The following is a 27175-nucleotide window of genomic DNA, read 5'->3' as shown; positions in this document are numbered from 1 at the left end:
TGGTTTCCTGTCATTTTGTTTACGCTTCCTTTCAGCCTATAAACATGAGGGGGCAGAGTCTCTGCTGTGGTTCCTGAGAGATGCAGCCCACAGGGAGGGGGAAAAGTTAAGATTCTGCCCACGCCTGGGCTACTTCAGCACCCAATGTAAGTTAGAGCAGCCCCTGGGTCTGCTTTAATTTACAGCTACCACCCCAGAGCCGTCTGTCAAATCCACAATAGCTCCCACCTACAATGCCACTCTCTGCAGCCTTGAAAAAGTTGTTTAAAAGAGACTGTTGACACTGTTCCATCTTGTGTAAATAATTAAATATTCATTGGCCCAGAGAGAGAGACTGGTTAGGGCACAACCTGGAACAGGGGAGACCCAAGTTCAAGGTCCTGCTCCAATGCCTCTTTAATTAGTTACACAAAGTGGACAGCTCCAACAAGTGAGATTTAGGGACACCTGCTCCACAATACCCGATAGCTTGGTACTCAGAGATCTCACCTGAACTTTGGTTTCCTATAGCCCAGGTCCCTACTTCAAATCAGGCAGAGAAGGGATTTGAAAATAGGTCTCCCACATCCCAGGTGACTGTCTTAACTACAGGGTTCTTGATATTATAGAGTGAGCCATCACTCGGACTCTCTCTGGTTTTTCAGGAGAAAGAGCTGACCTGGCTGAGGTGCCCAAATCCAGGAATGGGTCTTGACAGCTGTGAATTGCAAGCAGAGATGGGCACCTCCTGCCAGCACAGATTTAGGTGTCTAACTACCTTTGAGGGGCAGGGCTGAGGACCACCCCTTTCCTCATCATTTCCTACTGGCTAGCTTAGGCCGCTCGCTGCTCAATGGGCTGGATTCTTTGACCCATCCTTAGGCACCTAAATCTTGCCCCCATGCCTGCTATAGGGAGCCAGGTGTCTAATGCAGGGCTGAGGATTCCTCCAGACAGCACAGAGTCTGATTGTCAAAGGTTCTGAGCACCCTCTGCATCTCTTCACTTGTATCTGAGAGGCAGGTGCTCAGTACATCTGATATGAGGCTGTAATTTAGCACTTTTATAGTGATTATTCCTCACAATGTCACCATCGTGGGGGTCTCCTCCGATGGGGAGGCCAGCCATTCGGGATCACTGCTGTGTCTGAGAAGGGCAAGGGGCCCTGAAGGATGTGACAGCTGAAGAGTGTCCATATGAAGAGGGGTAAAATGAAGGCTCATGCCTAGACACGGGCAGCACAGCCCAAGGGAATTACTGGGGGAGATATGTCAGATATGCTAAGATACATGGATGATCTGCAGAGACTTCTGTGTACGTTCACATGGCAATCTTGGAAATACAAAACATAATTGTAACAAGAGAGGAGCAGGAAATAAACCAAGCAGGAACATTTCATAACTCTATTGAAACTGAAGGGCAATAAATGTACATGCAAGCTCCCCTTGTTATTCTGGCTCTATCCTGCCCTACACTGAGGGGAGTACATGGCCCTGGGTCTGCAGAAGGAATGGGCATTTACACAGAGATGCTGCTTTGCATATTTCCACCCGAATGACAGTTCTCAGCTGTTCAGAGCAGATATAAACGTACCTCCTTCACACTTTGTGCTTCTGAGCTTGGTGTTTGTCACTCGAGACATATCAAGATGAGCTCCCAGACACAGCTACTCTGGCTCCTCATCCTCTGCATTCAGGGTAACAACAACAACAGGGGAAATTAGTTTAAAAGAAAGTTATAATATTTTACCAGGCTGCAAATGCTCAGAATTTCCTTTTCAAGCAATTATTCCCAATGGCATTTACAATGTTATTGAAGGAAGGATACAAGATGGTCACTTACAGATGCAGCTTTGTAGTTAGTTAAAAATTACAAAGTTTGAGTCATTTTATATTTCTTTTTCTTTTAACTGTTTTTCTCCCATCCAGACTCCAGCGGGCAGATTGTGCTGACTCAGACTCCAGAATCCCTGGCAGTGTCTCCAGGAGACAGAGTCACCATCAACTGCAAAGCCAGTTCCAGTGTTAGTAGCTACATGGCCTGGTACCAACAGAAATCAGGACAAGCTCCTAAGCTCCTTATCTACAGCGCTTCCACCCGCCCCTCTGGGATCCCAGACCGGTTCAGTGGCAGTGGGTCTGGCACAGACTTCACTTTTACAATCAGCCGGGTGGAAGCGGATGATGCTGGAGATTACTACTGCCAGGGTAGCAGCTCTCACACAGTGATACAGACCAGTACAAAAACCTCCCTGTTCTCTGCAGCATGAGACGCAGTTCCTGTTTGTGGACGATAATACTCTCTGCCTTTCAAATGTTCTGTCAAATGTGAAAGAAGAGGGTGACTTATTACATCTCGGAACATACAGTAAAAAAGAGAACTCCAAAAGACCCAATGAGTTTGCCCAATCACACAGATATTCAATGCACAGAGACCTGAGGTTAATTATAGTTTTCACTGCTTTATCTTCACTCTTGAATCCCAGTGCATCAGACACACATCAATACAAATTGCTCCAAACAGGCGTTACACCTTGTAACTTTCTTAATTGAGTGGCTCCTTTGTATATCGAACAGAATTAATTCTAATACAGAAAACTAGTTGCAAACCAGAATCCCCTTTCCATGGGAAATTTCAACGTTTCCTGCATAAGAAAAGTTGCAAAATTTATTCTGGCAAAATCAAAATGACTTTTTGTTTCACTAGGATTAAAACATTTCATTTCAACGTTAGCAACTCAACTTTTTCAGTGTAATATAAAAGTCAAAATGATAAAAATCAAAACAAAACATTTCATCCCTATCAAAACAAAATTGTTTTCATAATGTTCTGTTGAAAATTTTGACATAGATACACGTCATGTTACCATTTCATCCAATCAACAGTTGCTGACAAAACTGTCCCAGTAGAAAAATGGGAACCAACCACTTCTCACATCAATACATTTCCAATATGGACACAGAGTTTCCTTTCATTTCCATAGATCCTCAATGACATCCCATTGAGAAGGTCTTAGAAATCTGGGGATTTTTAATGGCTGTGATAAATCAGGTGCCTGTTTGTTTGTAGAGTATAGTAAGACTTTGTGGTTGAGATTCTCAAAGGCCTGTGTGGGAGCAAATCCCCAATGCACATGAACCCTGAGGCACAAGCAGGTAATAGGCAGATACAGGATTTCTGGAGTGACTGGATAGATGCAGGGTGTGTCCTCCAGTGGGCAGGGCACTGGAGTGGCCAAACAGAGGGGTGCTCACCCCCTGTTTCAGAATGGCATGGGGTGTGCACACTCTCCGACTGGGTCTGGCTAGCACAGGGCAACAGGAGCCAACCAAGATGATGTTCAGCCAGCTTCCCTGTGGCTTCTGGCTGGCCATACCCACCCAAAAGAGGCAGCAACTGGAAAGGGTGAAGGAGGGGATTTGGAACAATGGCTGGTGGAGTCTGTGGGTTGTTGGCACATTTGGCGAAAGGAGAGGGAGGCTAGCATGGGAAGAGGGGGATGTGTCAGTTAGGGGGGTCACTATGGGGGCCAACAATCCAGTATCAAGTGTGCACCTGGGTGCTTTAATGGTGCTGAGCCTTTGGGAGGGAGAACTATGAGGGACATGTAATATGGGGGTCTTTATCTGTTACCATTCCCTTGCAACAGATGCTGGAGTTACACCAATCTAGCTCCGTCGCCTGCTTATGCTGCCACACCTGACTCTGCATTGTCCAGTCCTTGTTAAGACCTGGCTCTTCTGGGACAGGTGCTTGATAGGTTCTGTCCCCTTTAAGGATAACAGGGAGGTGGGAGTTCCATGGCTCTAGCAGGGACCAAACAGCCCTTGTTCTCCTGGAGATTATTATTGTCAGCAGTATACCAGCTACCCTCTCTCAGTGATACAGACCACTCCAAACACCTCTCCACTCTTTGTTTTTCTCACTCGAGTGTAACAGATGCTTCCTGTAGACAGCATCACTGTAACTATGGCATTGGAACCAGAGGCACTGATAACCTTCCAGCGCTGGGGGCACCTCACCACTTGTGAGCATTTACAACTAAATGAGGAGGCAGCGGGCAGCAGGTAGCAACACATCCACTGGGATCCAGCAGGGAGAGCCGAGGGCAAAGATGCTTTAAGGTAGGAAAGGAGGGAGGAAGACCAAAGTAGCATGAAATAGGAAGGCCCCAGGGAGAGAGACTGGAAGAGTTTGGAGGAGGATCTAGAGGAAGGAAAAGATGGATCGGGGGAGAAAGGAAATCCAAACCCCAGCTGCCTGGGATACAAACCTACACCAGTGTGTTTCATGCCAAACTACAGGGCAAAGGTACCCATGACCCCCCCAGCTACCCCCACATCAACCAATGGACCTACAACTGATACACCAAAACACAGCAAGTGCAGGACCAGGTAATTGCAGACAGCATGCTATACCTATAATGACCATATAATGGATAAGGTACACTACCCTGTCCCAGAGCAACAAAATCAACACCCCTACAGAGCACAGCTACCCAGGAAAGCTCTCCTTCTAATGGGCACGTGCAAATCATTCCATGTTTGTGTGCACATAAGCAGAAAACACTTGCCATCCTTGTTCTTTTGCATGAAGGGCTGACACCATCACTGACCGACCCCTGGTTGATGGGGAGGAGTTAGGCCTCTGCACTAACCTAGCACCCTCTGCCTTTGGATCCCAAAGCACTTTACAAACACTGATCAGTGATATCCCAGCACCCCCTGGGCACACGCCCAGTGAGCATCACCCTCCCCACTTTACACTGAGGGAAGATAAGGCACAGAGAGATTTAGGGCCCGACTCCACTGCCATTGAAATCAATGGGAGTTTTGCCTCTGACATCAACGGGAGCAGGATGGGGCTTATAAGGTCATATCCTGCAGTCCTTGCTCACGTAGATCATCCCATACGTTTCAATGGGAACTGAGAGCACTCAGTACTTTACAGGATTGGGACCACAATGACTAAGCCAAGGTCACACATCAAGACTGTGGCAGAGCCAGACCAGGACCCGCATGTTCTGTGCCTCAGCTACCAGACCATCTAATTTTTCCCTGGAGGGCGAGTGACCATCACGCACGGTGATGAGGCACAGAAACCAGCTCTATGTCTAGTCAGAGCAGGGAGGCCAGGATTCCCCCTTACATGGGCTGTGTCAAGGTTCCTCCCCCACTCTGAACTCTAGGGTACAGATGTGGGGACCTGCATGAAAAACCTCCTAAGCTTATCTTTACCAGCTTAGGTCAAAACTTCCCCAAGGTACAAAATATTCCACCCTTTGTTCTTGGATTGGCCGCTACCACCACCAAACAAATACTGGTTACTGGGGAAGAGCTGTTTGGACACGTCTTTCCCCCCAGAATACTTCCCAAAACGTTGCACCCCACTTCCTGGCCAAGGTTTGGTTAAAAGCCTCACCAATTTGCCTAGGTGACTACAGACCCAGACCCTTGGATCTTAAAAACAATGAACAATCCTTCCAACACTTGCACCCCCCCTTTCCTGGGAAATGTTGGATAAAAAGCCTCACCAATTTGCATAGGTGACCACAGACCCAAACCCTTGGATCTGAGAACAATGAAAAAAGCATTCAGTTTTCTTACAAGAAGACTTTTAATAGAAATAGAAGTAAATAGAAATAAAGAAATCCCCCCTGTAAAATCAGGATGGTAGATACCTTACAGGGTAATTAGATTCAAAACATAGAGAACCCCTCTAGGCAAAACCTTAAGTTACAAAAAAGATACACAGACAGAAATAGTTATTCTATTCAGCACAATTCTTTTCTCAGCCATTTAAAGAAATCATAATCTAACACGTACCTAGCTAGATTACTTACTAAAAGTTCTAAGACTCCATTCTTGGTCTATCCCCGGCAGAAACAGAATATAGACAGACACACAGACCCTTTGTTTCTCTCCCTCCTCCCAGCTTTTGAAAATATCTTGTCTCCTCATTGGTCATTTCGGTCAGGTGCCAGCGAGGTTACCTTTAGCTTCTTAACCCTTTACAGGTGAGAGGAGTTTTCCCTTTCCCTTTATATTTATGACAGGCTGCTTTGCATGTGAACTCCCCAGTGATGCTGTCCTGTTGCTCTGGGGGCTAGAAAAGATTTTGTTCCACTCTCCGCGGCTTATTGAACAGCACCTGCCAGCTCACATGTACCAAGATGTTCTCCGAGACTCAGCAGCTCTGGTTACTGATGCTGTGGATTCCAGGTAACAATCAGAACTGGAGGGCCCTGTCTTAAAAGATCCATTGATATTTTAAAAATTCAAAATATTTTGTATAGATTGGCTATTAAATAAGTAATTTGTCAAAGTTATGGCTTGAATATAATGATTGTGAACATCTTGTATTTTATGACCATTGTCCAAAGATGCAAATGTCAATCACATATTAATAAACAACATTGCTCATTATCAATGACCATTTATCTTTCTTTATTTATACTGTATAATTAATCCAGGCTCCAATGGGCAGGTCACTATGACTTAAACTCCAGAAGCCCTCTGTGTCTCCAGGAGAAAAAGTCCCCATCAGTTATACAGCCAGGTCTAGCCTTAGCAGCTCCTGTCTATCCTGGTAGCAACAGAAATCTGGACAAGCTCCTAAGCTTCTCACCTATTTTGGCTCCTCCTATCTACACTGCAATTAGACACCCACAGCTGGCCCATGCCAGTTGACTTGGGCTTGCAGTAAGGGGCTGTAGACATTCAGGTTTGGGCTGCAGCCCGAGCTCTGGACCCTCCTGCCTCACAGGGTGCTAAAGCTTGAGCTCCAGCCAAGCCCGAAGATCTAGACCACAATTAAACAGCCCCTTAGCCCGAGCCCTGTGAGCTCTGGTCAGGTGGCCCGGGCCAGCCTTGGGTTTTAACAGCAGTACAGACAGACCCTCAGCATCCAGAGCCCTCATTGCCACACCTGGCTCCTTCTCTCCCCTTTGCTCCCCACCATTAACATACAATTCACCAAACATTTTCCTTGGGAAACCCAGGTCCCTCTGCTCTAACGGGAGCACAGAAACCGCCCAATGGCCTGGGACAAAACCCATCCCACCTCCAGTTCTGACTGACCAATGGGAACAGGGTGCTGTTCGGCTGGGTCTTACCAACTCAGAGAGAGTTACAAATACTAAACCTCAGCCATCTGGGTCACGTTATTTTATTGAAAAAAGAAAAGGAGTACTTGTGGCACCTTAGAGACTAACCAATTTATTTGAGCATGAGCTTTCATGAGCTACAGCTCACTTCATCGGATGCATACTGTGGAAGCTGCAGAAGACATTATATACACACAGAGACCATGAAACAATACCTCCTCCCACCCCACTCTCCTGCTGGTAATAGCTTATCTAAAGTGATCATCAAGTTGGGCCATTTCCAGCACAAATCCAAGTTTTCTCACCCTCCGCCCCCCCCCCCCACACAAACTCACTCTCCTGCTGGTAATAGCCCATCCAAAGTGACCACTCTCTTCACAATGTGTATGATAATCAAGGTGGGCCATTTCCTGCACAAATCCAGGTTCTCTCACCCCCTCACCCCCCCCCAAAAACCACACACACAAACTCACTCTCCTGCTGGTAATAGCCTATCCAAAGTGACCACTCTCCTTACAACGTGCATGAAAATCAAGGTGGGACATTTCCAGCACAAATACAGGTTTCCTCACCCCCCCGACCTTTTTTCCAAAAAACACACACACACACAAACTCACTCTCTTGCTGGTAATAGCTTATCCAAAGTGACCACTCTCCCTACAATGTGCATAATAATCAAGGTGGGCCATTTCCAGCACAAATTTGTCCTGAAACAAAACCGCCCTGTGCTCTGCAGTGCCTGTTTGAATAGTGGAACGGTTGCTCCGCGCAGACAAACTCAGTGTCAATGTGACTGCTGCCTTCCTGCCAACTGCTCACGCCATGCTAAGAACCTGCTCTGTGTCTGGAACAAGATGTAGAGGGTTAGAAACCCCCGCACCAGCTGCTGTGAATGCACAGGGAGGCTGCAACCAAGAAGGTAGCACATCTGCTGTAGGGAACACTCCAGCACAGAAGACAGCGTGGATGGACTAACAGGGGTTTTCCATTTGGAACTGCTATTCTTTGCATTCAGCCTTAACTGGTCAGCATGAATGCTATGGAGTAATGTGAATGATACAATGCCTCTGCTTATACATATGGATGGTGTTGTTATTGCCACCATATACAGAGAGATAACAAAGGGTTTTCCAGCACAAGAGTATTAAAGGAAAACGTCTGGTGGGAGATGAATCCTCCACTGATTCAAAGGGGAGAATGACAGAAGAAGGAAAGCATCTCTTCTAAAGCACCCATTTGTATCTAACACCTAAGACCAACACCTCCAAACCTGGGTGCCTGAAGCTAGGCTCCTAAACCTAGAGGGAGGCTTGGTTTCTACAGCTACTGAGCTCCCACCCACTGCACTGAAATCAGTGGGAGCTGAAGATGCTTTGCTCCTCTGAAAATCAGACCATTTTTACTTAGGTGCCAAATATTGTTTTAGGAGCCTAACTTCTGGAACCTGGGTTTGATCATTCTGGCCCAAAGGAATATATGTAAAATGATAGCTTCCAATGAGAGGGCACATTCAGTATAGTCCTAACCATAGCTCATATGGTTTTACACGTTCAAGCCTTTGTTAATGTTGACCAGGAGGTCTTGTTGGCTGTTCTTTTTTTACTCTGCATCCATCCCTTGCTTTTATTTTAACCTCTACTTTATGGGTCTAACAGGTGTAAAGCCTGTAGAACCTCAGGCCACGATGTTTCTTGGGTTTAACAATCTCCCATAGAAAATCCAGGAGTTCTTTTTTGTCTGTTCCTCTGATGTGGTCTCATCTCCGCTTTGGGAGAGAGACGGAAACTTTATCCATCATCTTTACCTGTCCTCCAATCCAGTTTTCCAACCACACCTCGGATTGACCAGGGATTCTGCCTGCCTGAAGAAAGAGCTACAATTTAGTGCTGAAGTGGTAACAATCACCACCCACCTACCATCCAACCATACAAAGAAGCATTTCATTCGGTTTCCTTTTAGCTTCTCCTCTCTCATCCATGTGTCTTTGTATTTGGGAAACTGTCATGTCAAACCTAATTACTCTGTCACTACTCAGAAGAGTTTGGCTGCAACCTACTGTAGCTAATATTTTTATAGGAACAATGTGAGTTTTCCAATCAGCTCTATTTAATACTGACTGTGGGGTGAAAAATGTAACATCACATTCCTCTGAAAACCACAACACGTCCCCTCTTCTTATCACTCTAAGAGGACTCAGTACTGGGCAGTTGCTCATCTGGCCTGGTGGGCTTTCCTATGCAAGGTCCTATAGGGTGCAGTTATGGTGTGTCACAGGATATCCAAAACCACTGGCAGAGTTGGAAGGCAGTGCAGGCTGAGGTGCCTTCTTTGACATTTATATTATCATTTAGCATCTGTCTTACAGTCAATACCTAGAGGCCCCGCTCAGGATCAGGATCCCATCCTCTAGGCACTGTACAGACACACACCGTGCATCGCTGCAAGGCGCTAAAGATGGAAGCCTCAGGAGTCCCTTGGCAGAATGGGAGAGGGGAGGACAACAACCAACCAGACTAGATGCTGTAAGAACAATGCATGAGGTAGGAGGAGAACGAGGACAGGGCAACATCACAAAAACCAAGGGAGCAGAAGATTTCTGCAATGAGTATGTGATTGACAACATCTGACGCAGCCTAGAAGTCAAGGAGGATAGGGATGGAGAGTGGTCCAGGAAAGGGTGAGAGCAGTTTGGTGGAGTGGAAAGGGCAGAAATCAGAACAGATGGGAGGGGGTGAGAAGCAGAATTGGAGGCAACAGCTGTAAATGGTCCATTCAATGAGCTTAGGGAGGAAGAGGATGGGCAGCATTGCAACCATCCACAGCAAACAAGTTTCATCTCTTCAAGTTTAAGTGCCTATTTCTATTCAGTGACAGATATTAGAAAGGAATCTGGCAATAAGGTAAAATCTAGTATTAACTATATAATAAGAATAATAATTAACGAGCCCTTAAGCAGCACTATAGGTTTTCAAAGCCCTGCAAAACAGTCAAGAACTCACTAACCAGCATCCTGACCACCCATCTGGAAAACTTCTCTCTGAATAAGCGCACACTGTAAATAAGGCCCAGGAATGAGAAGTTACTCGTGATGCAGACACTGGATACCACTGAGCTTATGAACTAACAGCCCAGTCCTGGAATCTTTGATCAGGAAAAGCTCCAGAACAACCTGGGCCCTTGATTATCGTGACCATCCCCTGCCAGACCCACCTGGGCATCCCGCACTGCCAGGAATGAGAGATGCGTTACCAGACTGAGGGGTGTACATGGCTCTGGGTCTGCAGAGGGAATGGACATTTACACAGAGATGCTGCTTTGCATATTTCCACCTGAGTGACAGTTCTCAGCTGTTCAGAGCAGATATAAACATGTCACATTAGCACTTTGTGCTTCTGAGCTTTGTATCTGTCACTCTAGACATATCAGGATGATCTCCCAGACTCAGCTACTCTGGCTCCTCGTGCTCTGCATTCAAGGTAAGAACAACAAGGGAAGATTAGTTTAAAGGAAAGTCAAACATTTAGTAGGATTTAAATAGAAAGAACTTCCCTTCCCAGCAATCACTCCGAGCAGCAATTACAGTGTTAACAGAATGAGAGCTCCAAGCTAGACTCCTAGAGATGCAACTTTGTAGTGTGCCAAATATTCTGATGTTGGAGGATTTTTACATTTCTTTTGATTCCAAATTTATTCTCCAAACCAGATTCCAGTGGACAGACTGTGATGACTCAGACTCCAGAATTCCTCTCAGTGTCTCCAGGAGACAGAGTCACCATCAACTGCAAAGCCAGTTCCAGTGTTAGCAACTGGATGGCCTGGTACCAACAGAAATCAGGACAAGCTCCTAAGCTCCTTATCTACAGCACTTCCACCCGTCCCTCTGGGATCCCAGACCGGTTCAGTGGCAGTGGGTCTGGCACTGATTTCACATTCACAATCAGCAGGGTTGAAGCAGACGATGCTGGAGATTATTACTGCCAAAAGTCTAACAGTGCCCCTCTCGCACAGTGATACGAACCAGCACAAAAACCTCCCTGCTGCTTAGTTTCAGACTCTCACTCAGTATTTCAGCTGCTTCCTGTGCAGCTTAATTGCGTGATTGCCTCTGCTGCCCTGCAGTGTAGTGGCTGGGTGTGTCAGACTTTGATCACATCCCTCCACACTGAAGAACTTCCAGTCCTTTCAGGTGCTCACACCAGGGGTTCAGCTCTCTTTACTCAGCAATTGCTCCCTGCCCGCTAACATGGATTTGCTCTTATGGGTTGCATCCAACTTCCTACTGACAGGAGGTTACAATCCAAGCAACTTTCTACTGAGCTGACAAAATGGATGGATTTGTAAAGCATCCACACTGGAAAACTGCAACAGTCTAATTCAACCAAACTGTTCTCAGAGTAAAGGACACTATCTGATCCAGCCCCTTCAGTTCAGTTTCTTTTGCTCATTACAACATCTGCTTCATAAATGGAACCATCCAAACATCTGCTACTCCTGCTTCAGCATCAAGAATGGTCAACCTTTGATGCTCTCTTAATGGCTATTAGGTGTCTGGGTGTTACCAGCTCAGCAACAGTAATAGATACAAAACCTCAGCCACACGGCTGACGTTTATTTATGCCCAGGTGGTTTCCACCATGACCCCACAGACAAGTTGCACTCCCAATATTTTATGGTGAAGCAGGGCCAATGCTGCAAAGGGCTGAGGGGCTCCTCTGAGGCACTGAGTGACTTCAGGGGTCGATCGAATCAAAGATTGCTGAGGGCTGTCTGCACCTCTCAGGAACTGCCAGGGAGCTGGGGGGCGATGAGGGGAAGAAAAGAGAGAGAGAGAGAGAGAGAGAGAGAGAGAGAGAGAGAGAGAGAGAGGTCTGCATGGAAGGCTGTGTGGGTAGAAAGGGGACTAGAAAGTGAGCAGTGTGCATGGGGTGGATAATACAATGCTTGGGCTGGGCGTAGGGCTGTGTGACAGTGGAACAGAGAAGACACAAGGAGAAAAGACAGAAGGTAAAGGGAAGGACGAGAGAAACTAGGGGAAGAAGGAGATTTTGGAGTAAAAAAAGAAACAAATGTTGCATTATGAAAAGTGACAGGATCGACGGGGTTAAATTCTATTTTAGTTTCACTGGCAACTGGTGTATTCCCATTTCCACCTCTTCACACACATCCATAGACTCACTTTGCAACAGGGATAGAAGTTAAAGAAATCATAGAACTGAATATCCCCCCTATTGCCAGCAGATGGCATCACACAAACATGTCTCTCCTCCAGCAGAGACGGGACCATCTGAAATGCCCAACACAGAAAGCCGTGTAGCGTTACTGTTGGATGTGCTTTGCACTTCACTGAACAAACGCAGACAGGAACCCTGCTCTGAAGAGCTGACAGTCCCCGATCCTGCTAACACTTTTATATGTCACTAATGTATGAGTATTGCCAACCACAAACATTCAGAAATCATGAGATTAAAAAACAAAACAAAAATCATTTCAGTGATTTCATTTGTCTTTTGGTTTGGAGCATGCTGGGCACACTTGGGTCAAGCTTTTCAGTGCAATCAGTGTGGCTCCAGGAGTTGGGGAGGCTTTAAATAGACCGTCACATGACATGGGAGTCCTAATTCAATTGTTAGAGTTGGCAACACCACTTTATGCATGCATGAGGTCCCATTGAGTCCATCAGTATCCTGTGCCTGGAATTCAATGGCTCTCCCCATGTACACATGCTTACAGGATAGGGGCCTAAAGCACTTGAACAACAAAGAGGAGACAACACAGGAAAGGGATGGGGAAGGGGCAGGGTGACGGGGAGGATTATATGGTTACTTATGAGTCTAGTGCACATGTCCCGTAGGTTGCTAGTTTCTTCTTGGTTAACACCAATTCTTTCAATGGAATTAGAATGATAGTGTATGGGGGCTTGAAGAAGTGGGGTTTGGACAAGGGACAGAAAGGAAGAGATGTGGGGTTTGTTGTTGGGTGGGCAGGGAGAGTTCGAGGCTGATGGGAGAGCCTGAATAAAGGGTAAAAGTGGGCGAGAAGGTGGTATAGATGCCGTCTCCATGCTTCTCCATGCTATCAGCTTGGGCAGAGCAAAGAGTCCAGAATCAGGAGCAAGAAGCCAACAGGAGATGGGTAAAGTGCGGGGGAGAGGGAATAAATAGCAAAGTTTGTAACACATTCATACAGAAATACACTCTCTGGAATAGCACAAGCCAATCCATCCCCCATGACCCAGCTCCTCAGCAGGTATAAATCTCCATAGATCCACTGGCATCAGGGCAGCTACACTCATTTCCAGTAGCTGGAGCTCTGACTCCGTATCAGGGGCTGAGAGTAGATGCTTTGCTTATATGCAACCCACTGACCCTTCCCTGCTGCTTGGAACCGTTATAAAGGTTTCACTTCACTCTTTGTGGTTTATTGACAACTGCTGGTCAGGACAGACACATGAAGATGATCTCACAGGCTCAGCTCATCTGCTCCTGACTGCTCTGGATCCAGGCTAAGAATCAGCCCAAAATCTAGAAGATGCACAGCCTGGGTTTTCTGAATCACAACAGGAGAGTCCTTTGCTCTTCTTTAGGTGCACGTTGGAATCCACTCAGTGTTTCTTCATTTAATTCAGAAAATACAATACAATACGAACAAAAACTAAGGTGTGAAAACACTAGAGCATCTATTGTTAATAATTTTGTTTGTATTTGTCTTTACATTCAGACTCCAGCAGGGACATTCTGCTGACTCGGACTCCAGAATCTGTGGCAGTTCCAGGATTATGGGACTACAAACCTGGTATCAACAGAAACGAGGACAAGCTCCTGGGGTCCTATCTATAGTGCCTCCACCTTGCTGCCTGGGGTCCCAGCCTAGTTCAGTGGCAGTCAGGCTGGGAGCAGTGTTGCTGATTACAGTACCACAATCAGCACCGTTCAATCTGAAGATGAAGGAGACTATCATTGTCAACATATATATGGCACCCTTTTCACACAGTCATACAGGACAATACAAAATCCTCCCTGCTCTGGCTATCAGTTACGTTCATACAGTGTAACAGCTGCTTGCTCTCACCTGTCTCCCTATCAGGATTCATTCCTTATCTCCTCTCTATCAGCCATCCAGTCAGATCTGCTCACCCAGCACAGAACAAAGTCTAAGGGACATGTCTGTTCACCTGAGCTGAAGAGACTCCTGGCCATGCCCCGTCAGTTCACCGGGGTGACACATTGATGTATTTATTAATGACAAGTGTTCATTTCTTTGATGGCTCAGACAGTTAATGAGATACTGAGAGGCTCATTGGAAAAATCAATGGATAAAACAACACAAACCTTTAGCCACGCTGAGAGGTGACAGCTCCCATTGCTGGTGAAATAAATCTCACACAACCAGCTCACCTCAGATTCCTGCCCTTCACGCTCCTTGTGTGCTACCTAACCAGCATGAGAGCTCTCCACTGGCCTCATTCCAACCCTCCATCCTCTTACCTAGGCCACCTGCCTCCCCTGAGAGACCTGGGAGCTCAGCTCTCCCTCTTAGGCCTGGTGATCATACAGCTCCTGTTACCCGGGGTTATCAGAATCCCCAAGAGGGGCAACTTAACTCTCACTCCAGATGGTGTAAGGAATAAATCAACAGGAACTCAGCAATTCTGTCTGATCAAGGAGAAATGCAGGTGTACTTTCCACAGTATGCATCTGATGAAGTGAGCTGTAGCTCACGAAAGCTTATGCTCAAATAAATTGGTTAGTCTCTAAGGTGCCACAAGTACTCCTTTTCTTTTTGCAAATACAGACTAACACGGCTGTTACTCTGAAAGCAGGCAAGCATGTTTTTGTCTAACACGGCAGTTTAGCTTTAGATTTAAGCACACACAGACATAAGCAATAGGTTAGAACATCCCAGATATTTACCTATATTCTGAGATGGTATTGAGTAATCAACTACAGGTGCTGGCCAAAGGCCTTCCCACCGGGGAGTAAAGAAGTCAGGAAAACATCCCTCCCAGTATAGCTCCCGAGGACTGCTCCCAAAAAACACTCTATTCTCTGAACTTTTTATAACTAACTTTTACTTTTCCTAAACACATCATGATCCCTACTGGATCATCACTTTTCCTAATGTTCAATAAACTTACTATCAGAGGTGTTTAGACTCAAGGCTGTCCATCTACATTCTTCGTTCACTCTCTGTTATTTAGTTTTTCTTCTCCCCTCCTCCCATACTGATTCGCAAAACTGCCAGCAGTTATGACCTTGCTTCGGAAAGCCTGTCTCCAAATTAACCCTCAACTACGTGGTGTTCCGTTTCATTAATTCGTAGTGGCTGAATGCACATAATATGATTGCAATTAGCTCAATCACATTCTGAGGCATATACACCCCTCAGATCCAGGGAAACATTCCCTCAGAGTAGGAGTGGTCGTACAAACACACTGACAGGCAGCTGAGTGCCACAGGGCCCAGCAGAGGCAGCTGAGCCAGGAGATCCTTGGTGCTAGGGAGGGACAGTGCCACAGCTGCAGGAAGAGCTGAGTGCGGGGGGACTGGGCAAGCAGGGGAAGGGGGAGACTGATGGAAAGGCAAGAAGAGGAAGACATTTTTGGAGATTTAGGGAAGACATAAAACCACCTGCCCCTGGCTGCCAGCAGCCCCTCTACTAATGACCTGGCCATGCTCCTTCACCTTCTCTGGGGACAGCATACAGCCAGGGACACCAGCTCTGCCCATGTGAAAGAAGCTCCTACACCAAGAGTATCCCCCTTTGGGGACTTACAGCTGCTTTCCTGCAACTCTGCAAAAAATGACCGCAACACAGGGGGTCAGATCCCATCCCATATAGGGCCTGATCTTGTAAATATGTCCATGCATCAGTGATGTTCCTCACACGAGGAGCAAACACACGTCCAAGGAGTAGATCAGACGAGAGCATGAAATGCAACACAAAGGAAATTTCATGAGAAAACCGAAGAGTGAAAGGAAGACGACTTTCTACCAACAAAATAACATGTCAGGATTATTGGAGCGGGCTAAGGGCTCCCTGCCCCTAATGGTGAAGGGGTGGAAAGGAGTTTCGGTTGGTGTCCAGCGAGCTAAGTTCCTAACTAAGGGAAACGGCAGTAAGCCCCTCTGTGGACACTCCCATTTGGAATTAAAGTGGCCTCAATTTGGTTTAGCTCAATTCCCCATATGACATCACGGAGACAGCAATGTGCCTGGTGATTCGCCCATTGGCTACAGACGTGCGTGGCTCTTTAAGGCTGGGCTCTCACTGCCGCTGGGATTCCCCCATGGCCCCTGCCCAGAGGTGTGCTGCAGCCCCTACAGCATCCTGAGCCACAGCTCACCGCACAGCCTGGGTCAACTCACCGGCTGCCTCTGTCCCCTGCTGCCCTTACAAATGCCACATCATTGGCCTCTCTGGTCACTGTAGTGCCAGTGGAGTCCAGCCTGCTGCCCTCCCTGCGCCCTGCTCGTTCTCACCGACCGGCTGTGAAACTAGTACAGCGGCTGCTGCCCCGGGTGCAGCTGAGCGGCATGGTGCTGGCCATGCTGCCGGACACGCGCCTCCGCCTCACTGTCTCTGGCTCTCCGGGGGCATAAACCAACTCCTCGCCCCGGGGGCAGACGCTCAGACCCTGCCACCCAAACACGCTCTGCCTGAGGGCAGCAAATACACCTGTCCCTCTCTCCAGCTCTGCACTGAGCTATGCACCCGCTTACCCATCCCCTAACTGTCCGTGCCAGGGTTTGAGATCACTGTGCTGTGGCGGGCAGGAATGCTTCCCCAAGATGAGGAGCTAGCTAGAAATCCTGTCCCCCATGGGCCTTCCACGGAGAGACTGGAAATCACCGCCCACTGGACTGTGGGAGATTCACACCCAGAGTGGCACGAGAGCAGGCAGGGCTGCTCATACTGCACTTCAGTGATTTCAGTCTCCCTCCGCTCACCAGCGCAGTCCCTGCAGATAGTGGGTTGTCAAGTCTCCAAGCTCCTGGCTACTTCAGTTCTTCAGACGTGACAAACCCAGTTCTCGCACTTCCCACAGTGTTGTTTCCAATTATCCCGAAAAGGAATCTGCTCAAGGCTTCTCCAAACAGGAAAGAAAACCAAACTGACCAGAGTGCAGTGCTTTAGACAAATAGGACACACAAAATGCTTTCCTACAATATGCTGATGTCATTTCCAAGAGTAATCTACTTAAGGCTGCACCGTGGTCAGAACCATCATGGCATGAATGATCTGAGGTAGATGACACTTGCTAAATGAATCCACATAGTAGAGGAAAACATTTGTGAAACAATGCTAAGAAATTAATTCTCAAATCCCTATGTCTCAGCCTGTGACCCACAGGCTGAGACAAGATGCTTTGTATCTCTCCTTCTGATTCCAATTCCCCTCATGCTCTTGGCAGTTATAAATATTACATTTTACACTTAGAGAGACAAGGTTGGTAAGATAACACCTGTTATTGGACCAACTTCTGCTGGGGAGAGAGACAAGCTTTCAAGATCACACAGAGCTCTTCCTCAGGTCTGGGAAAGGTAACTATCAAAGAAACACAAACCTGATGACAGCCATCCAACACAAAAACAAGTGGAAACAACTACAACTAGTCCACAACCCACAGAACACCACGTCTGGGAGAAACCATGGCACCAGTACCCACCAAATGAACGCTGCACGACACCCAATTATCATCAATTTATCAAGACTACCCCACACTGGAGCTGAATCATCCATACTCTCTAAGAGACTAAACATATGCCCCACCACAGATACCTTTCTCAGACCTAAGGAAGAACTCGGTGTAGCTCGAAACCTTGTCTTTCTCACCAACAGTAGTTGGTCCAATAAGAGATATTACCTCACCCATCTTGTCTCGCCGATATCCTGGGACCCACCCAGCGACAACGACACTGCATACATTTTACATTTACCAGTTAATTGATCAGCATTGGACAGCTCCAACAGAGCAACAGGATCTCACAGCCTCAGCTCCTCTGGTTGTTAGTGCTCAGGATCCAGGGTAAAGGAGCAGAACAAGAGGATATTGGCTTGAACAAAGCATATCTAGAAATGCTGCAGTATATTTTTTTATGCTTCATCTCCATCCAGTGTCATCACTTTGGTATTATATATACACCTAGCTTAGACATTACTTTAATTTTATGTTAAATTCATAAAACTATGTAAATACAACATAAAAGCCTGGTGAGGAATGTAAGGAGACAGATGATAAAACAATACATCTTATTTTTATTTTCATATAGATCTAGCTCCTTATCTTATTTTTCATCAAAACTCCAGTTAGGACATTGTGATGACCAAGGCTCCGGAAGAAAGAGTCACAATCAATTGCAAAGCCAGTGCAAGTGTGAGCACTTATGTAGTCTGGTACCTGCAGAAATCAGGACAGGCTCCCCTTCTTATTATTCTGGCTCTACCCTTCCCTTTAGGGTCCCAGCCTGGTTCAGGGGCAGTCAGTCAGGGAATGGTTACACCGATTTACAGTCTCATTATCAGTGTGGTGAAGCAGATGACGGAGATCATCATCAAAAAAGTGTCAGCTTCCCTCTCACAGCCCGTAGGAAAACCTCCCTGGTCTCTTCAGTTCCTGTGATTCTAGAGGAACAGCTGCTTCCTGCAGAGACGTCCCGTGTCAGGACGGCTGTTTCAGTCCAGCTCACTGCTCTGTGTCTAGAACGATATGCAGAGGGCTTGACTCTGATACAGCACAGCAAGAGACCCCTCTGCTGGCTGCTGGGCATGGCCAGGGTGGCTGCAAGCAAAAGCACAGTCCATGTGCGGTAGGAAACACTCCAGAATGGAGGATGGAGTGGACAGACTAAGGAGGGTTTTCCTTTTGGTTCTGCTATTGTTTTTTGCATTCAACCTTAACTGGTCAGCAGGAGTTCTACGTGGGGGAATGCCAACAATACGACGCTTCAGCGTAGATAGGTAGATGGTGTCGTTATTAACAGCATGTACAGAAATAAAATAAATGCACCTATTAAAGGAATCATTCAAATGGAAGATTAATTCTCCATTGCACTAGAGGGGAAAATTTCATAGGAACCTAAGTCATAAGAGGAAGACGTGTTTTCTAGCTTACCCATTCCTATTGAACACATTTAACCAACATTTGCATACCCGGGCTGCCTAAAGTTAGCCTACTACATCTATTTGGAAGCATCTAAAAACGTGGCTTGATTTTCAGAGATGCTGAAATTGTACTAAAATCAATGGGGGATGAAGGTGCCCGACCCATCTGAAAATCAGGCCCTTTTTATTAAGGTGCCTAAATATGGATTTAGAATCCGGGTTTCACCATTTTCTCCCAAAGCAACTCATGTTAAAACAGTAGCCCCCAAGTGGAAGACGTGCTCAGTATAATCCTAACCATAGCTCCCGTGGTACCCTTTTACATTCAAGCCTTTGCTAATGTTGACCAGGAGGTCTTGTTGGCACACTGGTAGACACAGGCAGAGACAGTGGGAGCTGTTCCTGAGCGGCTGAAATGACAATAGAAGCAAGAGACTTGGCCTTGTGTGGAAAAGAGACAGTTGAAGCTGAGGCCTTGTGAACTACTGAACCGTGAGCTGGAATTCTAAGAGGCCCTGTCACTCTTAATCGATCTAACAACAAGAAAAACATGATGTCTGCAGGAGCATCCGCTTGGAGAACCGGGACATTCTAACATGTCCTGAGACTGTGCTCAATGCTACTTTGTTTAGGAGGTTAATTTGTTTGGGTTAAAAAGACTATGGAAAATCTGGAAAGGAAAGTCAAGGTAGCTTTCCATGAAACAAAAAAGTGTATGATCCACAGTAACCCAAAAGAGGCAGGGTAGGGCTCTCTTTTGCTTTGTTTCCCACCCCCACCTTTAATCCTTTTCTTCATGGTCCACTCACATTATGGCTGTAATGGGTGGAAAGCCTATTCAAGCCCAGGCCATGGTGTTTCCTGGGTTTAACAATCTCACTTGAATGCTCCTGGAATTCTTTTTTGCCTGCTCCTCTGATGTTGGCTCCTCTACACTTTGCGAGAAAGAAGGAAACTTTATCCATCATCTCGACCTCTCCTCCAATCCAGCCTTCCATCTTGACCTCTGATGGACAAGGGTTACTGCTTGCCTGAGGAAAGAGCTACAATCTGGGCCTTCAATCTTTACCCACCTAGCAGCTAACTATACAACAGAGCATCTAATTCTTTGTTTCCTTTTCCTTTCTCCTCACTTCTATTTTATCTGTGTCTCTCTGTGTTTGGTTGTGGAAATGGTCTTGTCATTCATTCAACAAACTACTTCGTTACTACACGCAAAATAGTTTGACTGCCACTGTCTGTAGTTAATATTTAATAAAGGCTGATGGATGCTATAGAAAACTCTGTGATTGATACACAGATGGACTGAGGAAGGGAGTTTAGTGAGAAAAGCAGCTTTTATAGCTTGCAATTTTTCCTACATATTTAAGTTAAGAACAGAGAATGTTTACATCAAGTGTGTGGGGTGGAAGCCATTAAAATCTTAGACCAGGAAAGAGAACTTTGAGTTTAATTATATGGTTGGTTGTATTTTTTCCCATGAAAATATCTTGGTGGAAAATGTAATGTTGAAGAAAACCTATTTTTCAAATTTTTATAGAGTTTTCCAACTAGAAAAAGTTGGAAAACTGTAAGACAGTGTGTATAAGTGTGGGGAAACTACTTTCAGACACTTTATAATTTTTTCCAACCATTCCCAGTTCAAAAAGAGTAACAGAGTGTGACAAGGGTTTTTACCACTTACATAGATTTTTCATCTTTTCCTCCTCCATCTGTCCAGTGGGGAAAAAAGGTAAGAATTAAAAGAGAAAGAAAGCAGGTGGATGGGGGGAGTGGGGGGAGGAAAGGGGGAACAAAAGACAATTCAAAAACCAAGAATGAAAAAAAATCAAAGAATTACAATTTCCAAAATCCAAAACAAAATAACAACATTTTAATTAAAAAAATAAATGAATGTTTTCATTTAATTTCTAATTTCAAAACAAAATCACATGACCGGAAAGCCAACTTAATCTGATCAAAACATTTCAAAAGGGCATTTTTCCTGTGAAATATGTGAGTTTTCCAATGAGCTCTATTAATACTATCGGTGGGATGCAAAAGGTAACAATTACTTCATAAACCATGACATGGGCCCCTTATCAGCACTCTGACAGGACTCAGTACTGGGCAGTTGCTCTTCTGACCCGGTGGGCTCTCTTATGCAGGGTTCAATTATGCTATGACATACGGTATATGACTCCATTGGGGAGGCAATAAAGGCGAGTGAGGGCTGAGGTGCCTTCTGTGAATGACACCCTCTGTAATGTGATTCAGTATTTAGCCTCCACTTAATACTCAGAGGCCCCACTCAGGATGGGGTTCCATCCTTTCGGCCCTGTGGAAACACACACCCCTTGTATAAGAATAGGACAATGAGAAAGTCTGCAGGTTTTGTTGGCAGAATGGGAGAGGGGAAGACAATGACCAACCAAACTAGATGCTGTCAGAACAATAACTGAGACAGGAGGAGAACCAGGACAGGGTGACATCGTGAGCACCAAAGAAGCAGAAGACTTTGACGTGTGTGTGTGTGTGTGTGTGTGTGTGTGTGTGTGAGAGAGAGAGAGAGAGTGTGTTTGTGTGTGATCAACAATGTCAGATGTAGCCAAGAAGTCAAGAAGAATGGGCATAGAGACTGGGCCAGGAAGTTTTGGTGGAGCAGAAAAGGTGGAAAGCAGATCTGATGGGGGTGGAGGAGAGGAATTGGAGGAAACAGCTGTAAATGGCCCATTCAGTGAGCTTAGGAAGGAAGGGCATGGGCAGTACTGCAACCAACCGAGATTTAACTCTTCAAATTAATTCTCTATGTATATTCAGTGACAGATGTTACCATGAAATCTGGCAATAATATCATTAAAACAACAATATTGAGCCCTTAAACAGATCTGTAATTTTTCAAAGCACTGTGAAGAGATGAACTAATTAACTAACTTCCTAACAACCCACACAAGAAACTGCTCTTTGAATGAACACCAGGATGTAAATAAGCCATAGCCATTAGAAGTGACTAGTGACAAAGACACTGGATACTGCTGAGCTTAGGAACTAACTGAGCACAGTCCGGGACTCCTTCATCAGGAAAAGCTACAGAACACTCTGGGCCCATTGATTAGAGAGACCATCCTCTCGCTGACCCATCTGGGCGTCCCTCACTGCAAGCAATAGGAGATGCGTTACTAGACTGAGGGGTGTACGTGGCCCTGGGTCTGCAGAGGGAATGAACATTTGCACAGAGACGCTGCTTTGCATATTTCCACCCGAGTGACAGTTCCCAGCTGCTCAGAGCAGATATAAACATGCCACCTTCACACTTTGTGCTTCTGAGCTTGGTGTTTGTCACTCGAGACATATCAAGATGAGCTCCCAGACACAGCTACTCTGGCTCCTCATCCTCTGCATTCAGGGTACAAGATAATCACTACAGCTTTGTAGTTAGTTAAAAATTACAAAGTTTGAGTCATTTTATATTTCTTTTTCTTTTAACTGTTTTTCTCCCATCCAGACTCCAGCGGGCAGATTGTGCTGACTCAGACTCCAGAATCCCTGTTGGTGTCTCCAGGAGACAGAGTCACCATCAACTGCAAAGCCAGTTCCAGTGTTAGTAGCTACATGGCCTGGTACCAACAGAAATCAGGACAGGCTCCTAAGCTCCTTATCTACAGAGCTTCCAGCCGTCCCTCTGGGATCCCAGACCGGTTCAGTGGCAGTGGGTCTGGCACAGACTTCACTTTTACAATCAGCCGGGTGGAAGCGGATGATGCTGGAGATTACTACTGCCAGCAGTATAGCAGCTATCACACAGTGATACAGACCAGCACAAAAACCTCCCTGCTTTCTGCAGCATGCGACGCAGTTCCTGTTTGTGGACGATAATACTCTCTGCCTTTCAAGTGTTCTGTCAAATGTGAAAGAAGAGGGTGACTTATTACATCTCGGAACATACAGTAAAAAAAGAGAACTCCTAAAGACCCAATGAGTTTGCCCAATCACACAGATATTCAATGCACAGAGACCTGATGTTAATTATAGTTTTCACTGCTTTATCTCCACTCTTGAATCCCAGTGCATCAGACACACATCAATACAAATTGCTCCAAACAGGTATTATGCCTTGTAACTTTCTTAATTGAGTGGCTCCTTTTTACATCAAACAGAAATAATTCTAATACAAAGAACTAGTTGCAAACCAGAATCCCCCTTCCATGGGAAATTTCAAAGTTTCCTGCATAAGAAAAGATCCAAAATTTATTCTGGAAAAATCAAAATGACTTTTTTATTCACTAGGATTAAAACATTTCATTTCAACTCAACTTTTACAGCAGGCTTAGCTTAACCAAGGCAGGAGGGGGTGCCATAGAGAGGCAGCTTGACCCTACGTCCTTCCTGATAAGAATTGTGTTCAAGTTGCTGATACATGCATCTTAGAAGAGCAGGATGTGACCCAGGAATGTCTATTGCGGCCTCACTGCTCTGGTCCCAGCAAAGGCAACACACAGACAGAGAGAACCTTTCTTTCTCTCCCCTCCAGCTTTGAAAGTATCTTGTCTCCTCACTGGTCATTTTGGTCAGGTGCAGCGAGGTTATCCTAGCTTCTTAACCCTTTACAGGTACAAGGGTTTTTTCCTCTGGCCAGGAGGGATTTAAAGGGGTTTACCCTTCCCTTGATATTTATGACAGCCTCTATACCTGGAAATCACCTCTAGCTCGGACATTCTTCATTCAGTTCTCTATGTGCAAGCAGTGAAGTAACTTTTGTCATCCCTTTATTTGTGCAGCCCATTTCTGCTGGTTTTGTATATTCCCCCATATCTGTGATGTTCCCATTAAAATGTCAGTATTGATCAGTTTGATTGTACTTCGATTTCAGATAATAAATCTTTTTAAAATGGTGATCTTAAGACTCCACTCTGCCTAATAATCAGCCTGAACCAGAGCCAGATTATATTGGAAATTATTAGGATCATTATAATTCTACCCTATTTTGCTGAAATGGAATTGTCTCAGCCAATCAGGGCTCACAAACGTCTTACAGTTATTGACACGCCCCTGTCCAGTAGGACTCCCATCATCCCACCCTATCAGCTCTGCTGTAGTTGAAGTAAGGGGACAAGACTGAGCCAGGCTGAGTGTGAAGTGTTCTTCGGAGAGGCTGCCCTGTGACTCTTTTAAACACTGGTTCCTCTTTCCCCTCAGAGGGGCTGCAGCTGTGACTGGGGCCTCACACACAAACACAAAAAGAATGTACAAGGCCTAGGACCAGATTGTTCCAGACACGGCCTGGCCCAATCAGGAGCCCCCATTTTCAAACAATGGGGTCTCGGTGGGACTCCCAAACTGTACATCTTAGTGCTCAGATCAACACACAGGAGCATAAATTCCCCTTCCATGAGCCTAAATCACAAATTGAGCATCAACATGTCAGGTTTGGACAAACACGGCTCTGTGGTGGAAAATTGGCCCCCAAAGTGTCAACTTCGTATTAGAATGTACCACTGGAGAACTAAGAGGAAAGACACGCCTCACAATCAAGGGATGCAGCAGACTCTACAGTACCGCACTCCCCAGGGTCTCACTGCTTTAGGGCAGTCTTTTCATGAATTAAATTCTGTGGACAACTCTGGCATTGGCCACTGGATGGCAATAGAAAGACAGCACAACTGGAATGGAGATTTCATTAACAGAATGGTGTTAGTTTAATGTTGTCCTCCTGAGTTAATGTCACACTATGAGTGTCTGGTGAGACAAGAGGCTGCTCCGGAAGCACTTGGGGTTCGGACAGCTTGATTTGCTCTCATTCCTAAGACCATTAGTATTGTCATACTCCTGTTCCCCTTCTGCAGTAATGCCGATGGCACTGATGCTGTGAGGGATTCAGAGAGAAAGAGAGAGATTCTGTTTGGTCTCCGTCAAAGCTGAATGGATCTGCCCCAAGGTTCTTTCTCTCTTCTGCTGGTGAAAGTCTGAGGTCAATAATGGGTCAATGCAGGTCAGTCACTGGGGATACCTGTACTGTCCGCCCCTGCGCAATAACATTCTGGTTGTGAAATATCACTTTTAACTACCTGACAAAAAAGAACTCTCACAATTACCAGCAAAAATTCTGACCCCTTACTGATTACACAGGACTTCCATTCTGTCATGCACATAACTTTCCCTTTAAACAATCAATGACGATTGCCTGCTAAAAAATCAGAGAGCTAGATCCCAGCATCAACTCATGCTCTGTAGGGATTTTCTTATCACTCAAAACACTCAGCACAGCAGCCGACACACACCCCATTCATACCAAATGGACAATAATATTCTGAGAAAAACAGAGCTCTCTGCCCAGCACGGCAGCTCCAGGAGTGAATATGCCATCTGACAGGACAACGGCTGGGAAGATACATACTGGCCAAAGACAGGACTTCGGCTAGAATTGCTCTTTCTGGATCAGAGGATAGTTTTGTGCCATATTGTGACAATATCTCTGGGTAACAGTGGGTAGACAGGAGAACAGGAGGCACTTAGAAAGCATGCATTATTCAGTGAGGTGAGGTGAACTCTAAGTCTCTGAACACAAAACAGGATCCCCGACTATTGATGTTCACCAGCAATAAATGACGCAACAGGCAGACAACTGTGGGAAAGAAAACTTTGAAAAACATGCATGCGAAAGCGCTGGAGTTTGTCCCTTAGCAGCCTGGCCAGTGCTTCCTTCCCGAGCCCCCGGTCTTACCAAAAACAGTTCCTCCTCAAACCAGACCCGCTTTCTCTATTTCCGCTGATCATACTATAATTCAGAGCTTTGTTTAAACAGAAGTTTGATATGATATGAGAGGAAGACACCACAGAGTGGAGGCACAAGAACCTGGCTCATAGAGCCCACTGTTGACCTGCTCTCTTACTGCCACACTCCAGCCAGCCCTGGTGCCATGGCCAGTCCTGCCACGTCAGGTGGCCATAGGAGATTGTACGTGTGAAATCTGCAGAGAGGTCTGAGTAGATTAGCCCCTGAACCCTAGAAATACACAACCTCCTTCGAGCATCTAACAGCAGCAGGAAATTTCACAAAACTAATGTGCAGCACATTTACATGCATTTTGCATACGGGTGAGGTTTCCTCACTGAGCACACATAAATGTTTCAATTTCCACCCCAAGTTAATGAACAAGCTTTTCCAACCACAGTCTGGCAAGATGATCTCTCACACGCCCCTTCTCTGGCTCCTGGTTCTCTGGATTCAGGGTAAGAAAATTTAAAAAATAAAGCATTTGAAAACCTAATAATCCATGTGACTGAACGTAAAAAGTGTTGCCACTTGGATTTATTTACTTAATATTTGATGTGTTGTATTTTAGTTTAAATTGCCACTGGCAAATTCAAACTGTGTTTCAGTGTTTGAATACTCATCATATCCAGCACTGTAGCATTGTTCATTCCCTACCCATCTTCCCTCTTTCTCTAGACTCCTCTGGGCAAACTGTGATGACTCAGTCTCCAGAATCTCTGGCAGTGCCAGTGGGAGGGAGAGTCTCCATCAACTGCAAAGCCAGTACGAGCATTAGCACTAGCATACACTGGTACCAACAGAAACCTGGACAAGCTCCCAAACTTCTTATCAGATACGCTAGCACCCTCCAGTCGGGGGTCCCAGCCCGGTTCAGCGGCAGTGGGTCTGGCACGGATTTCACATTCACAATCAGCAGCGTAGAAGCTGAAGATGCTGGAGATTATTACTGCCAGCAGAGTAGCAGCTGGCCTCTCACAGTGATACAGACCAATACAAAAACCTCCCTGCTCTCTGCAGCGCGCATTTCAATTACCGTTTCCTGCAGATATAACTCTGAGGTTTTCAAATGTTCTGTCAAACGTGAAGGAAGAGGGTAACTTATTCTATATCTAAACACACAGTAAAAAGGAGAACACCAAAAGCCTCAAAGAGTTTATATAATCATATACACACTTAGAATCACAGAAGATTAGTTTTGGAAGATACCTCAGAAGGTCATCTGGTTCAACCCGCTG

At 45.8% G+C, this 27175-nt stretch overlaps 1 gene segment (V, D, J or C); it reads left to right on the top strand.

Moving 5' to 3' along the window:
* The first annotated feature begins 1627 nt into the window (after positions 1–1627).
* Positions 1628–4343, top strand: LOC141986987 (immunoglobulin kappa variable 3-20-like). The segment is given in 4 exon segments: positions 1628–1676; positions 1908–2180; positions 3821–3858; positions 4173–4343. Coding segments are annotated over 4 exon segments (531 nt in total).
* The last annotated feature ends 22832 nt before the right edge of the window (positions 4344–27175 follow it).

This window comes from Natator depressus, chromosome 4 (assembly GCF_965152275.1).
Source record: "Natator depressus isolate rNatDep1 chromosome 4, rNatDep2.hap1, whole genome shotgun sequence".
Classification (NCBI taxonomy): Eukaryota; Metazoa; Chordata; order Testudines; family Cheloniidae; genus Natator; species Natator depressus.
Note: the sequence above shows the minus strand (reverse complement) of the source record. Positions and strands in the feature narration are given on the sequence as shown.